Below are 16,909 nucleotides of genomic sequence, written 5' to 3' on the forward strand. Positions count from 1 at the left end.
ATCAAGTTGGTGCACCAATGGAAAGAGTAGCCGTCGACTGTTCGTTTAGAATTTCGAGCAAAGCTACACGAGGGCTATCTGCACTCGCCGTCCCTAATTTAGCAGTGAAAGACCAGAGGGAAGGCAGCTAGTCATCACCGTCTACCGCCAACTCTTGGACTACTCTTTTTACCAACGAATAGTGGGATTGACCCTCACATTAAAACGCCCCCACGGCTGCAAGAGCGAGCATGTTTGGTGTGACAGGGATTCGAACTCACGAACCGCAGATTGCGAGTCGAGCGCTCTAACCACCTGGCCATGCTGGGCAATGGTTTCATTTAGAGGTATATTAGTAAAGAGGGAGGTAATGTTAAAGTTGGTCATAAAGTGTTTTTTGGAGGGGGCTAGTTGACTTAATTCATGTGCAAACTGGAAAGAATCAGGAATAGTGAATTAATTGGTAGTGAGTGGTTGTAGTATAGGTATTAGGAATTTCGCAAGTTTGTAAGTATGTGTGCTTAAGCCTGAAAAAATTGGTCGGAAAGGGTGCCTGCTTTATGAATTTTAAAAGACCATATAAAATACCAGGGCGGAGCCTTTCGGATAAAATGAGGCAGCGACATTTTCGGATATGATATTTTTGTTTTTGAGTTCTCTTAGATATCTTTGGATATTTTCTGCACGTTGGATGGCAAGCGACAAAGAGTATTGAAATTCTAAAAAGTAGAAAGAGCAAAGTTTTTTTTTATTTTCGTAATGAAATAACCACTGGATTGACCAAGAGTTTCTTTATCGTACATTGGAAGGTTTTTTTTAAGTTTCTGTATAGCAATTCGAAAGGGTAAAGAAAATTAGCAAAATTCGGTTTATGTGGTGAAAGAGAGAAATTAAGACCTTTAGTTGGGCAGATTTACATTTATTATTTAGTGTAAGATTACTTAGGTTAACAATCACTCTGAAATTTCGCTCATACAAGATACTTTAAAACGTAATGGCTATACACAACATCTATTACAAATAATTACTAATGCTTTTATAACTAAGAAACTCGCTAATTTACCCAGACTACTAACTGTATCCAAACTTACAATATCTCTCATCTTCTATACCTTGGTAAACAAAGCTTAACTTTAAAAAGACAAATTAAACGCGTTATTCATCGTTACTACCCCAAATTGCTTTCTGATTAGTTTTTAAACCCACAACTCGCATACAAGATTTTTTTTCCGTACTAAAGACCGTCTCCCAATTTCTCTTTGTTCATGGCTTGTATATATTTACATGTGTGGAGACTGTAAGGCCTCCTTCATTGGCAAAGCCAAACGCCAACGACTACTACTAGCTAGAGCCAATAAATATGTGGGAATTTTTATGAAAACACAAAAAAGTTGAGAAACCGCTGTTTTTCCACTATACGCCAACATAGTGAAGAAACAGAACTTAATTTATCAAATTTCAATGTTCTTTGCAATACCAACATTGATCTGGAATTACTGATTAAGGAAACCCTCAACATCAAACAACTTTCACCAACACCGAACAACATGTCTTCGTTCAAATTGCACATTTTCTAATATGTACAGTATTTTGTTTGTTACTCATATAATTTTTATGCCGTTATAGTTTTTATTAAATTACTGTTATTATAGCTTTGTTATTACTGTTATTATAATAATTACTTATTACTTACTTAGGAATAGTGAAATTCTTTTATTTTGCTTCAGACACTGAAGATGGAATTTGTTGAATTCCGAAACGTTTATCTGTGTCTCCTTGTCTTATCAATAAACAATGTTGTTTATCTTAAGTATCGTTGTTCTTTATATTGTTAAACTTCGATTTACTCCGAACACATCAATTACTATGGGCATTTTGTCGCTGAGCAGAGAAATTATGAGAGTCGCTCGAGCGATTTCCGTACCTTAATCGTTTTGGGTATATGATTGTAGTGTAATCGGCGTGAATTTACTATTCTGCGGAATATTTATCCATCCACGCTTTACCAAGTGCCATTTGGATACACTAGGAATATTGTGTAAAGTTTTGGTCTCATCCGATGTTTATTGTAATATTTGTATGAGGATAGCTTAATATCTCATAACAGTTGACTTATTTTCTCTTGAGAAGGAATAAGGTAGGACTAAGAGGTTACCTTATTAAAGTTTAAATCTAAAGGAGTGAAAATATATAAAGGCAACTGATTTCTTTATGCTAAATACTGAGAATGTGAGATGACAGAAGTTTAAGATTTGGAAAAGAAATGTTTGGCTCTGCTTTATACAGTTTTATTTGTAGACGTGTTTGTTGACATGAAATGTATTTGAGTTATAGTCAGTGTTAAGTTCACAATGTTAATTATAAACTTGTCACACAATTCATACCTGCAAAACTTTCATGTCAGGAAACTTTTATTTTTCTAATACTAACAGGATTATTAACTTTTGTGATGAGTTTCCACTGACAATAGTGGAGGCCAATTGATGATGGAAAAGCAAAGGGTGGTTTAATTTTATTTCTCCTTTTATTTTGTTCAAGTTGGATACAGCCTTGAATGACTAAATGGCTATTGAACTTGTCTGTATGTTACATTAACTTAAGATGTAAGAATCTCACCTGTTGTAAGATGCAGACCATTATATTAAAAATTCAGTTTTTTAGGAAATGTCCTTATAATAGATACTTTGAGGAATATGCATTAATGGAATTATTTCTGAAGTACTAATAGTAATACTATATAATAGATACCATGACAGATTTAGAATTGTTATGCACAGTAGTAGCTTTCTAGATCCACTCTCAGCTTTTATCAACTGTCACCAATAAGGTAATACATGGACAACAAGGGACCATTTGGTTCATCAAGGCTATCCTTTCACACCCAACCTTGAGAAAAGTTAAGATTTTAAACCCACACTTTATTTTTTAGGAAATTATCAATTGTCTACTTAAACACTTAAAAATGCTGGCCTCTACTGTTAATTGAAACTTCTTACATAAGTCCATTAGAAACATAAAACTATCTTAACTGTAGCCTAGCCTATCTTTCTAAAATTTTGTATTCTCTCATATTAATTTTTCAGAATATAGTAGAAGGAAACAGAAACTTCAATAAAATAACCTCTCAGCTTCCTTTTTTCTAGAGAAAATATGTTGAAATTTTAACATAATCCAGAGTTGTTCAGCGTAAGCATATAGTATTACAGCTCACAAAAATAATTAACTAATCAAAATTAGTGTTTATAATTATTACTATTTTGGTATTCTAGCTATCTAAATCTCATGAGAATAATTGATTAGCAAATAATACTAATCATCCAGCTTTACTATGCATGAGAAAAATTAAATTATTTAGATTGTTTAGACTGTGTAATACTAATAGTGCAATACCAAAAGCTTGATTATTATTTGTTACTAGATAGTTGTAATTTCATAATCATAGCATTAATTTTGTTTTTACACGTCACTCTCTCTCTTTCTATTTTTTTAACATTTTACATTATGCATATTTTGGATATGCACTTACATACTAAATGTCCAACTTTCTTGCACTGTAATTAATGAAAAAATATTGTATATTGTACAATGCCTAATTGCAAAATTGTATATTCAGGGAGGCTTAGGTTACATGTATGTGTTTTATTTTCAAGAGATAACTTCACTAACAAGAGATTAATTTGTTTATCTAGACCAGTGATGTTGAAAGTTTTAGAATGCTTGGCCACACTGGCAAATTAAAAAATGTATGCACCACAAGTATTAAATTAGATGGAATTAAATCACAATTGACAGTAAAACATGAGTTAAATAATCAGCAGCAGAAAGAAACAGAGGCCTTTATATGCTTGATTTCTTGGATAATCATATAAACTTCAATAAGATAACCTCTTAGCTTTCTTTTTTCTAGAAAAAATATGTTGAAATCTTAACTTAATCCAGGGTTGTTTAGCTTAAACACTTAGTGTTACAGCTCACAAAAGTAATAACTAATCAAAAGCAGGGTAAGTTAAGTGTCTGCACAAAGTGTCAATTAAGGGGTGGATAATTCCACTTTGAATCCCTTGGCTCTATTAGTTTTCATTGCTCACTTAACAAACACACAACACATTAAAAAAGTGCAAGTTGTTATTTCAATTTCTGTTTGCAGGCTGTAAAAATACTGTTGCTGAGCTAGTTCTGGCCAATGGGTCATTCTTTGAATGTTTCTGATCTAGACAGTCCCATTTTCTCCAACCACTACTCTAAGCTACATACATTTGTATAAATGTCCATTTTCATACGTCTAACACTGATATTCAAGTACTGATACAGTATCTTCTGAAACTCCTTCATTGTTTCAGCTTTTGCCCATCTGAAGGCAAACTATTTGGTGGTTGATGTACCTGTTAGAAAAGTCACCTACCATAACTGGATCATATACTTGTATCCTCTAGTCTTACTGCCTGCCAATTTTCATGTGAAAATCTCATGTAAGTTTATGAATTCCAAACACTTAACAACTTTAAATACCTCAGGTATATCCCCCAGCCCTTCTCCTTTCCAGGAAAAACATGTTAAAATATTTCAATCTATCATCATATGATAATCCATCATGGTAGCTCTTCTCAGAAGCCTCATCAACGTAATAAATGTTATTTGGCCCACACACATTATCTTCCTTAAATTTTCTTGTCTTCAACCTTTCCAACTTTATCATCATTCTCTCACAGAATTATTTAATCCACTGTTTTGTTATTGTAATATGTATCACAGAGATGTTGTGTATCAAAATTAATTTTAAGTGTGTTTGTGCTATTATAATGTTTTTGTCGTCTATGTTTTCAAGCCATATCTTCAGCAAGCTGTGTGTAATTTCTCTACCTGCCTAATATCAAAGTAAACAAATGTTGGTGTAATGTATGTGTGTGTATATATATAAATAAATAGCTTTCAAACTATTGATTACATTAATTGTTAATAGGTAATTGAACTAGCACTTTAAAACAATAAGAAATTAAATATTGCATCATAAATATCAATAAGTTGACAACCTGGACCGAAAACGGTAAAGTAATATATATGTGTGTGTAGAATTAATACAGAAGTCATTCTCAATGTTTGATTTTATGAAATATGGATATTTTCTAATTCTGTGTTTTTATGAGGTTCTTCTTTCAGCATTGAGAAAGAAAAATAATTCACATGATTGCTGAAAATATCTGAAAATAGTTTCCCTTGTAAAGAAAGAAAAAAATCCCTTCTTGTATTGGGCATATTTTTAAGTGGATTATTTTTGTTTTTATATTTATTTTCCATTGCTTTATTATATAGTGAAATATATATACACACATACACATGTAAACGTTTAAAAATTGTTCTTTTCTTGTGGTTATCAGAAATTCTTGTCAATTTTTCTTCAATAACTACATTAGAGGTTAAGTTTTATTTCCAAAACTTAAAACTGCAGTTATTAATAATGTTGGTCATGTAAATATCTTTTCTGTTTAACAAAAATAAAATATCAGTTCACAGTTTATTTGTAGTATAAATATTGGATATTCTTTAAGATGTAAACATTCCATTTCACAGTACAAGTTGAAAAGAATATTTAAAGCATCTATTATTCCTTTGCAGATAGAGTAGAAGGTAAGAGTTTTCTCTAACTGGTTGATTAAGATGCCTACAATAGTACCAGGTAAGACTCAGTTTTTTGTATCATGACATTGTTTATGCTAAAAGTATAAAGTTAAATTTATTAAATGTTTCAGAAGGAAGAAGGGTGAAAATGAGTCAGTGGCTTAGAATAGTTTTGTACATTGCTTGTCTGTTGTATATTTTATATTTCAGTTATATTTGTAATTAATAATTTTAAAGCACACATTGATATTTAAAATTACTTTTTTTTGTTATAATTTAATTTTAGAAATATGTGTAAAATTGTAAATATAAAAAAGTCAAAATATAGGACATTAGTAGAAACTCCCAGTGAACCACATTTTGATTTTTAAATTCACCCACTGACATTAATAATAGTTATCACAAAGAATACTAAAAGTTCAACATTAAAAGAGTCGTGGGAGAAATTATTTCTTGGCATATGAAAGGATATTGATAAAATACTATAAAAACATGTACATTGCACACAAGCTTAATCTATGGACAACAAAGGATCTGTTGGTTCTAGGCCATCTCTAAACACTAAACATCACTAAACTAAACTTTAGAAATAAAACACTGTGTTAGCCTTTATCATTCAAATAATTACCAAGCCTTCTTTTAAGTGAATTGTATCCACCACATCTGAAGGCAACCTATTTCAATGGCCAGTCATCCTGTTAGCAAAATAAAGTTGTCTTAGCTGAAGATAACTCCTACCCTGCCAAAATTTATATTTGTGTACAATACTTATCATTAAGTGTGAAAAAAGATGATGCATCAACACTATCAATTCCCTTAACAATTTTAAACATCTCAATCAGATCCCCTCTAACATTTCTTTGTTCAAGAGAAAATAATTTCAGAAGTCTTAACCTGTCCTCATATTGTAACCTTCTCATTCCAGGTGTAATTCTAATAGCCCTTCTCTGAACCCTTTCAATGTCCTTGTCAAGGTAAGGAGCCCAAGACTGAACACAGTACTCCAAATGTGGCACACCAGCAACCTGTGAAATGAAATTGTAACCTCTTTACACTTGTATTCCATACTAGCTGTCCTTACCCGGTCTTGCCTGGGTATTACCTGAACAGAGGGCCAATGTTTAGCTATTTTAAACAGAAATGGTCAACATTTTGCTTTTCATGTTACAATCATGTCAAATGGTCATATTTCTGTGAGATAAATGGCTTAAGAGCATAAAAATTAAAGAAAATAAATGAAATCATAGATTAACTGCATAGTTCACCCCCCACACCCCCAACAATCATTGAAATGCCTCTGGATAAACCACATATTTATTTTCTTGTGGAGTTTCATTGTCACTTTTGTTGCATACATTTTGCTGCTTGTGATTGACAATCAGAATTCTTTTACTTGACATTTTACATCAAGGTACATAATCAGTGTCAGAAATGTTTATCATACTTAACTCCTCTCTCTCCTCCCAAAATAAAGTGAATAAAACAAATTTATTTTTGTAGAATTTTGCAGGCTCAACTTGTCTATTCTATAAAAAAAGTTAGTATTGTTTGTCCATAGACACGACAGCGTGATGGATTTTTATTCTGACACCACAACAGCAGCACATATATCTATAAAATACACAATGTTTTTCTGATGTTATTTCCACTTTAATCAGATGAAAAATCTGGTCTGTCTTCTGTGGAAAAAAATTAGATTTTGAGGTTTTCATTGACACTAAAAATTTGACATCACGGACATTAAACCTGAGTACACTTATTATGATACAGTACATTACCTTCTCTCACATAAATAGCTATTCTCATTCAGTGCTGCCCTCTAGATGAAAAAAAAATTGTGCATGCCACAAGTCTTGAATCTCTCTCCCACATCTGGAATTGACCGATTCCAATGCATCTGTTTGGGGTTATGGATTGATCAGTCCCACCTCAATCACTTCTTGGATTTACTCCATTTTCATATGTAGGCTTTGATCACATTTGGGTTTGCTATTTCTGTATGTTGGGGTATTGCTACAGTACACATTTTTATTATCCATTTTTATCTATTGGCTTCTATCACTCACCAGGGGGACATTCTTTCTTGTTCCTTTTCTGCACATGTGTCTCCTGGAGGGTCATGTTCCATATTTTTAACCTCTAGTCCCATGACATTTTCTTCCTAGGAGTGACCTCTCAATTCTCCAAATTTTTTAGGACTCTACCTCCTGTGGGGTACTCCTCCACATGATGATTTTGAACTTATCAATTCCCAAGTAATTCCCTCTTTTGTTTTTGGCCTCTAGTTCAACATCCCCTTGCCCTGGCTGTTGATATGTTCAGGAAGGATTACATCTAGATTCTCATATTAGTTTTTCTCTTTCCATCAGTTGTTTTTCCCAAAATGTTTATACATCTTTGTCACTCTGCTTCAGGTCTTTCTAATTGATTTCCTGGCTGGCACAAAGCTGGGTTTCTCTTCTCTTTTGGCTTTATTGTTTCCTTTGTTCTGGATCATTTTTGTTTACCTCTATTTCATGGCTCATGTGGTATATTCCTGTAGACTTTTCTGTTTCTTACCATATCTACTTTTCTTCTCAGTTGGTTCCAGATAACTTTGTCAGTCCAGTACATGCTTTGGGTTGCTTCATTGTTTTCAAGGTTTTTCCATTGAATCCATCTCCCACGATTTCCTTCCCTTACTCCACTGCTTTGTCTGTGCTTTTTTTTTCATTACTCCCTGACCAGTTGGATTTTGATTGTGGTTTGATTGGCCTTTTATTCCTTGTATCTTCCCATTATCGATTCCACATGTTTTCACTCAGATCTTGCACCTTTTATTTCCCTGCATATTCAAGCTGTTGTCCACTTGAGGTACTTCATCTGTCAATTACTGGGACTACTACTCATATGTTCATCTCCCATTCTTTACTTTGGGTAGCTGTTTCTTCCTTGTCAGGGTATCGTCATTTATTTGTTGTCATCCTTCACTCTTTCCTGAGACTATGACTTGGTAAGTTACCTTTTAGTGTATATACTTCTTATTTTCAGGGGCATTTTTTCCTTAAGGATCCTGCTATGTGGTAGTTGGTGTCTCTCCAGATAAACTTAAACTTGTAAAAGCTGCACTGTAAGGCCATGATGACTTAACCCTTATAATTCCATGGCCACACAATGCACACTGCGGAGATAGGGTGTCCCACAAGTTTACTTGTAGGTTTATCCTTGCGATAGGTTTGTTTCATAAGTTCTCCTGTCCCAGACTGTACTCCCCCATGGACTACATGGACAAGCAGACAGGGATAGCTGCCCATCCCTGCCGTGCCTTGTATTGAATAAATCAGTATGGTCTGCTTTTCAAAATAGGGTTTCATGGTCACCCATTGCACTGTCTCAGGTGTTTTCGTTCCTCCAGACTCTTCCCCCTTTTTCTTCTAGTGGAGTTCAAGAGTCTTTACCACTTTTCAGTTTCAAGCTGCTGGGGTGATGGACTGTGGAGGCATCCTCCTGAATGTGGTAATGAAATACAAATAATATATATATAAATGATTATAAAACCATTCAATTGAGAATAGGGTGATGGTGTTCTGCTGGTGTAGATGACGAGATATCCTCCACTATGTAACAAGGGAGTGAGCTGTGGATATCAGTTCCCAGTGGCTGGGTTTTGGATTTAGAGTTGAACCAATCTACGTAAGTCCTCACACATGTATTACAGATGTCTCTATTCCCTCACTCATTTCTACTCTTGCTCCTCCATCAGTGTAGTGGGTCATGGTGGAAGTACTTGCAGATTACTATGGTTCTTCCCCATCCACTATCCCTCAATGATTATTATTCCAAGGATGTTACTGTGCTTGAGGCAGTTCCTGTCATTATATATTTGAGTGAGATGATTTACATTACATAGACATCTTTTCGATGCCGGATTCCGAGATTGATCATTCAATTTCTCACATTGTTATAAAAGAACAACATGTTCCCATTCATGGATCAGGGGGTACGAGATTCCCTCTGGTCTTATGAACTTGAGGTGGAGATGGTATAATCCTCTTCCTATCCCCACCAGATGGCTGGGTTTTGGATTGTAGTTGACTTGCCACAAGTATGATCCTATTTTCTACCACACATGGATGTCAGTACTTGGTGGCCAGGTTTTGGATTGTAGTTAACTTACTGACTATATGACCCTCATCCTACCCTGCATGGATGTCGGTTCCTGGTGGCAAGGGTTTTTGGATGTAGTTGGATGCTTCTTTCTTTCCCTTGCACAAGGTAATGTATCATATCAGAAATTATAATTTTTCTATTCTGAAAATGTATTTGTGATAGGTTCAAACTCTCCACCTTTCCTCCCCACCGAAACCTGGTGCTTTCAGTTTCTGCAAAAACTTGAAGTGATAGTTTGGTTGAATTGAATAGAGGGAGTCTCATGCGACAAGAGAGTATATCGCATTCTTATTGGTGGAAGATTGTCGCATGATGATTTGCATGCAAGACGCATTGAAATCAGTCAATTTCAGATGTGGGAGATTCAGTGCATATAGAGGGCAGCACTGAACGAGAATAGCTATTTATGTGAGCGAAGATAAGTACCTATCGGAAATACATTTTCAATATAGGAAAATTATAACTTCCATATCTGTATAGACCTACTATTATAGGGGTGAAAGATGTGAACAAACACAATGAAGAAAGTGTTGCATCATTTGTATCTCCTTCAATTTTTTTTAAATAAGTTTAAATTTGTTTTTTTGCTGCACGGGTAATAACTACTTTTATTAAAAAGATTCTTTATCAGTTTGAAAGTAAGAAATTGTATTTGTTCAAACACACAATCACTGAAAGAACTCTTAAGTAATAAAAATGCAAAAGTACCATTTTTGATACAACTTTTTGATCGATATATAAGTCTAATTTATTTTTATATAAGGTTTTAATTGTAAATGATATAACTTTATAATAGAATTCCTTAACCTCACACACACACATTTTGAAAGTAGTTTTTTAAATACAAACAAACATTTATATATAATCATTTCTGCCAATAATATGAATTCTAACACTATTATGTGTGGTTTACTTTAAAAAGTATATAACAGTTTTGTAACAACAGGTTTTTAAAAAACGTTGTTGGGAATAAAACCTAAACTCTTGTTCAGTCCTTGATTTCACAATCACTCTCTCAGCTAGCCAAAGTACTCAATTTACTTTGTAATATAAAATCAAATACAATATTTAGAAATGTACACAAACACAGTATCTGTGTGGATTTGATATAAAATTAAATTTAATTTTACAATATATTATCTAAAGTATGAAATATTTCTTGATTTTTTTCTCTACATAATACCTATAATTGTATTTTCCTTATGTTTATTATATCAAAGCTATTGATTTATATTTTATATTCATCATAATTCTATGTATTTAATAACTTTATTACCAGATGTCAGTTATTGTTATGACTGTTGCCTAGATACCTATTTTAAAGTGTTTTATTGCCCAATACATTGTTGCTGAGTGCATTGTTGCCTGATGAAGAGAGGGCCAAAAGCGCACACAAATAAAGAATAGAGAAAAGTGTTTATATTAAAAATAATACCCAAATGCACACCCTTAGTATCTGTGCAAAGTTTCAAGTCTCTAGGTTCTTTCTTCTTGAACTGACTGACTGACACACAAACAAACTGTTTTATTAGCATAGATTTCTGTTGGTACAACACAAAATCATACTACTAGCAACAGCACACTGCTTGGAGGACGTAAGAGACTGATCAGCCAGAACACCAAGATCATTTTCTTCTATAACACTGTTAAGCTGTCAGTTTTTAATCACTTGGCAATATTGACAGCTAATGTTTGAGTCAAAAAGCAAGTACTATAGAAATAACATTTTGACAGTGCTATTTTGGTAAGTTTGGAAAGACTTCTGTATGGGTGAAACATGGGAATTATACTTGATATTATCAAGTATCTCATATGATGTTTCTTCAGTTATCTTTAGGTTGTCTCTCAATTGATTTCTATTATTAAATTACCAAAGACAGACCTCTTTTGTGTAGTAAAAGTTGTTGTCATAGTTGTAATTACAGTTGGTTCATTTTAGATTTAAATTCTGTTGTTGTAGGGTCTAAATAAAATATTGTTTGTTTCTCCTTTACCAAATGACTCAGAATAAATCAGCATGACTTGGAAACTTTTATTACATACATTTATCAGTAAAAATTGTCTTTTCACAAGTCTCATTTTCGAATCTTAATTTGGCTGTCCATTTCCAGTTTTTCAGTTATATTATTTTCTGGTCAATACTGTACTTGCAGATTTTCATTTAATAAGTGATATTCATAAAAACATTTGACTGACTCAGATGTTACATTTACACAAAAGTCTATTTTATATATTTAGGAAAATTTATCAGAATGGAAAAACATAACAGCACTGTATTTCCAAGACTCAAATGTAACAAGACCTACTGGTTTAGATGGTCAAGTATTTTCTTGTAATACAATGAGAAAAATATTCCACTACTCCAAGCATCCTCTAATTAAAATATTTAAAAAAAAAAGCACCACATGAGTATACCCATAAGTAACTGGAGTTTGGTAAGAAGGAACAAATTAGAATTTCGCTTGGCTGTGTCTTTCAATTGAGAACTTAGTGTTGTCACCACAATAAAACTAATTTTATCTGATTAGACTCTGGGTTTTTTTATTGCTTACTTCCTAGTGGGTTTTAAACTATGTAAGGTAAAGTTATAATAATTTAAACTTTTATATTAATAAATATAATAATGTTATTTTAACTTTGTTTGACTTATTTAGGTTACTTTAGGATTATATAGTTGACATTGATTAATCCAAAATACTGTATCATTTATAGTGGAAGTCTCTTCTTTCATATGCAAAATACTGAAAATTTGGTTAGTGTTATACAGCTAATTTTAAAAAGTTAATGCTTATCATGCAATTGTCTTAAAAATATAACATTACAGCAGCTAGCAAGGAGTTAAATATTATTTTTTAACCCCAAAACACTATATTCTAATTGTTTATTCCCTAATGTTTTTCAAACTGTAAGATAAAATTGTAATTATCAAAAATTTTTTTACACAAAATATACTGACATTATTATAATTTTTATGTTGTTTACTGTAAATTTTAGCTACTTGAAGAAATTCAGAATACTAGGATTTTTACTTTGACTAAGTATGTGTTTAAGTAATAAATAAAATGAAATATGCTTGTTCATTTCACTTGGTCAGTTACAAAGCATATGAGTAACTATGATACAACACTTAAGGCTCTAACATTGTAATAGACACACTTATGAACATATAAAACAAAACTGCATTGTCTGGGAAAATGTACATAGTATTGTTGCAATTGATAAATAAATAAATAATAAATTGTTTCTAACTGTTCAACAATGCATGGTAGTTTTTGTAACAAGACAGTAAAAACATGGTTTGAATTCAAAAGTTGGCAATGCATTAGAAACCAGTAGGCCTAAAATTTGCAGTTAAAGCATTTTTACCCATAAAGTTTAGGCCTACAGGATTTTTAAAACCTAAAATCTGCAGTTAATTTGATTTTTATTCATGAAGTTTAGACCTGTTGGTTTGTAATGCATTACCACATTTTTGGCATTCAAACTGTAATTTTTAAAGTATTATACCACATATATAAATAGCATTTTAGAGAATCTTTTGTATCTCATAATCCAGCCAAACTGATTAGTTCTTGTACTAAACAAAAGACTTTTTCAGTATTGACTTGTGGGAGACAGAAGATAAATCTGAAATGTTATTTTTATAATTCTGATTTTGAACATACAATGCATAAACTAAATGGAATCTGAGACACAAAGGCATCTGATGTTAACATGATTTTTTTTTTTAATTTTAAGATGATAAACTGAAAAAGACTTGTAAACAGTATATAAAAACTGATATAAAATTTTATTGTTTACATTGGGTGTGTTTGTCACTATAGAATGCATAATTTATTTATTGATGACCTATAAAATCTTCTCTTAAACACTATTGAGTCTAGTTCATTATACATAAAGATAACCTTGTGTGTTGCCAAAAAATAAATAGTTACCTACCTACTCACACTCAGCAGGGAAGGGTCTGTAAAGGGGAACTATTTTCTAAGGTTGGCCTAGAATCTCTTGTTCCACATGTGATTTGTTCAACAGTTGAGTTCTACTGAAATACTGCTTTTTTGCATTTGTCACTTCTTTTTTTTTATATATATGCGTTTTTGTAACTTAATAATGTTACTACATGTGTAAACATCTGTTCATTTTAGAGATTGGACTGTATGTAGCTAAAGATTTGGAATTAGAACACGAGGTACAAAAAAGTAAGTATTAATTTGCTTTAAATTGTTAAAGTACACTTTAAACATTTACTGTTCGTGTATAAGGTCTTTAATAAAATTGTTTTTAGAACAGAATGTTTTAAAGCTTTATTTTATTATGGGATTCATATTTATGGAATGTGTAAGCTAAGGATCAACTAAGTAGAAGGAAATTACCACTGAGTATTTTTGTTTTTATTTAGGTGAAGATATTTTACTGATATAAATGTTTGTTTTGGATAATCTGTAGTTAAAATAAAATACTTGCATGATGCATCCATTACTGAATATGTTTAACATTTCTGGTTCAACATTATTTTTTTCAGCATGTGAAAAAATATCTGAAAACTTGCATATTATTGCTAATGAACCTTCCCTTGCATGTTATCGACTTCAGGAACACATACACAAATCCCTACCTCAAATGGTAGAGATAAGGGTATGTTTCTTCTTTTTTTTTAATCTTCTGAATGTGACAGTGTGTACTTACTTAAAAACTTTTGATTTAGTGATCATTAAATGAAATTCCTTTTACATGTACTTTTATAATATGTAGCATCAATCAATATTAATAGAAATATATGTATAGAGAGAAAAAGATAGATATTAAATATTTTTATAATTTATTCAGGGTTTGCTAATATTTTAATGTTTGAATTAAACATAGCAACAAGGTTCATCTACACATAATATATAACAATGACTGATTTTTTATTTTTTTTGGCGGTTAACAATTCTGTTACTCGACTAGTACTGTTAACATATACAGTTGTTATAGTATTTTGTATTTACAATGCATGTATTTGGAACATTTGAAGGTGAAAAACATTTTCTATCATGGTATCTTACCTTCTCTCACAAAATAGTTTCTCTCAATTAGAGCTGCTCATTTTTTTGCTCACTACTACCCTTTAAACTCCCATCTATCTGACATTTAATGTGGCTCTAATGTCTCTTTGCATACAAATAAACATGCAGCAACCCCCACCAATAGAATTGTGACACACTTTCCTAACACAGGTTACACCTTCTATACTATTCAGCCTAACCTTCACTTCTCATTTAGGCACTATCATGTTCAGATGTTATTAAATTTTACTTATGTTTTTTTTTTCACATTTACTTCATTTTTTTTTGCCTTGCTTCTTGAAGTAGTAATTTGACATAGTTCAACATTTCAGTTACAACTTGAGTTGAAGTAACCTTAACTCTATTGTTTTTTGTTTTTTCTTCACTAATTAATTTGGTTTGATTTGTTTGGAATTTTGTGCAAAGCTACCCGAGGGCTATCTGTGCTAGCTGTCCCTAATTTAGCAGTTATAGACTAGAGGAAAGGCAGCTAGTCATCACCACCTACCACTAATTTTTAGGCTACTCTTTTGCCATAGAATAGTGGGATTGACTGTCACATTATAACATCCTCATGGCTGAAAGAGTGAGCATGTGTGGTGAATTAGGGATTCGAACCCACAATCCACAGATTGTGAGTCAAGTGCCCTAATCACCTAGCCATGCCAGTCCATATTTAATTTGGTGAAATGATCTCATTTGAACCATGAATTTGGAATTTTGTGTTACAACAACTATTAGCATGACCACTACTACTTCAAATGTCATTTCTCAGGCTTCAGATTGTACACTTTCAGCTGAGGAGGTCTCGAACCTTAGTTCAATGGGAGATTGAACACTACATGAGACAACTGGCTTCTCCTAAACCTGGACAAGATCTTCCATTTACAAAATAACTTAGTCTTGATCATGAGGATTTGAAGAGACTTTTTTCTTCACCCATCCTATGCTGTGCAATCCTGTGTGTCACCTGTGAATATAGCCAGGCCTCCCTCAGTCTTTTTGGACATGATTTCACAGGTACATTATGTTTTGTCTGTATCCCCTGTCTCTTGTGACCCACTCATTCCCTTTTACACACTGCTTCTTTGTTAGAATATCAGAATATCTTGCCTCCCCCCCCACCTCTCTCCGGATATCAGGGTTCATGTTGACCAGTTCCAAGCACAATTACATGCAGGATCCAGAATGCTCCGTCTCCCTAGATCTTCGAATCTTTTTGCTTTGGCTTATCACCAAGCAGACTTTCCTTTTCTAGACTCTCAACACTTGGAGTCTTTAATTCAAGTGTGGGGGCCCAACCATTATTCTCCAGTTAGATTCTCCCAGGCCCAATTTTCCTTACTCCGGGTGACCCTAATCTGTCCTTAAATACATGTCTACTATGCACCTCTTAGCTGAGGCTATCCACCATTCCACTGTGGGGTTTTTGGAGGAGACCCACACTCTCATGTTTTCGACATTGGTGTGTTTACCCTCTTCCATCCTTTCCCTCCAAATGTGGCTCTTCTGCTGCTGAAATCTCCTAGGTAGGGATGCATTTTTGTTTCAGTGCAGATACCCATTACCTATCTGCACGACCTCAGAATGGCACCATTTTTACACAGATCTCATTTTAGAGATGTCCTTGAGTCTCTGGAGTTGCAGGTGGAGTCTGCCCACAACTTTTCTCCATTACATCTTTGGTTTCCAGGTTGTCTCAGCCTTCACCTGCCCTTGCTCCCACTATTGTTTCCCATCCCACACCTCAACCTTTACTGGTTCCTCTCTTGAGGGTTTCAACAGTGAGTTGTTGTATTTCTCACTGTAGAAACACACACACTGCTAATGGTACTGGTGGCTACCAAGTGGGTTCTGGCTGGGTAGGTGCACACCTGTGCTGATTTGTTCACCTATGCTAAGAGTTCACTTCCAATCCTTGGGTTTTACAGGTGCTGTCCAAAGGACTCTTCATCCAATTCCTCCCACACCCTCCATTGTCACAATTTCCTGTATCTTTCCCCCTCCTCAGGATCCCACAGCTTGCCAGCATCTCTGTATTGCAATGAGCTGGACTGACTGACAGGTACTCTAGTTGGCTGAGGTGTACCCCCTACATACCACTTGCAGGTTGTGACTCG

At 33.5% G+C, this 16,909-nt stretch overlaps 1 protein-coding gene across 1 annotated transcript in view; it reads left to right on the top strand.

Annotated features, from left to right (window-relative positions):
- Positions 1 to 16,909, top strand: part of LOC106459330 — a 44,890-nt gene that overhangs the window by 12,546 nt on the left and 15,435 nt on the right. The window contains exons 4-8 of the mRNA XM_022385786.1: positions 1,907 to 2,017; positions 4,320 to 4,448; positions 5,593 to 5,604; positions 13,890 to 13,943; positions 14,267 to 14,379. Coding sequence (XP_022241494.1) covers positions 1,907 to 2,017; positions 4,320 to 4,448; positions 5,593 to 5,604; positions 13,890 to 13,943; positions 14,267 to 14,379 — 419 coding nt within the window. The remainder of the gene's footprint in view (positions 1 to 1,906; positions 2,018 to 4,319; positions 4,449 to 5,592; positions 5,605 to 13,889; positions 13,944 to 14,266; positions 14,380 to 16,909) is intronic.

Source organism: Limulus polyphemus, unplaced genomic scaffold, assembly GCF_000517525.1.
Source record: "Limulus polyphemus unplaced genomic scaffold, Limulus_polyphemus-2.1.2 Scaffold593, whole genome shotgun sequence".
NCBI lineage: Eukaryota > Metazoa > Arthropoda > Merostomata > Xiphosura > Limulidae > Limulus > Limulus polyphemus.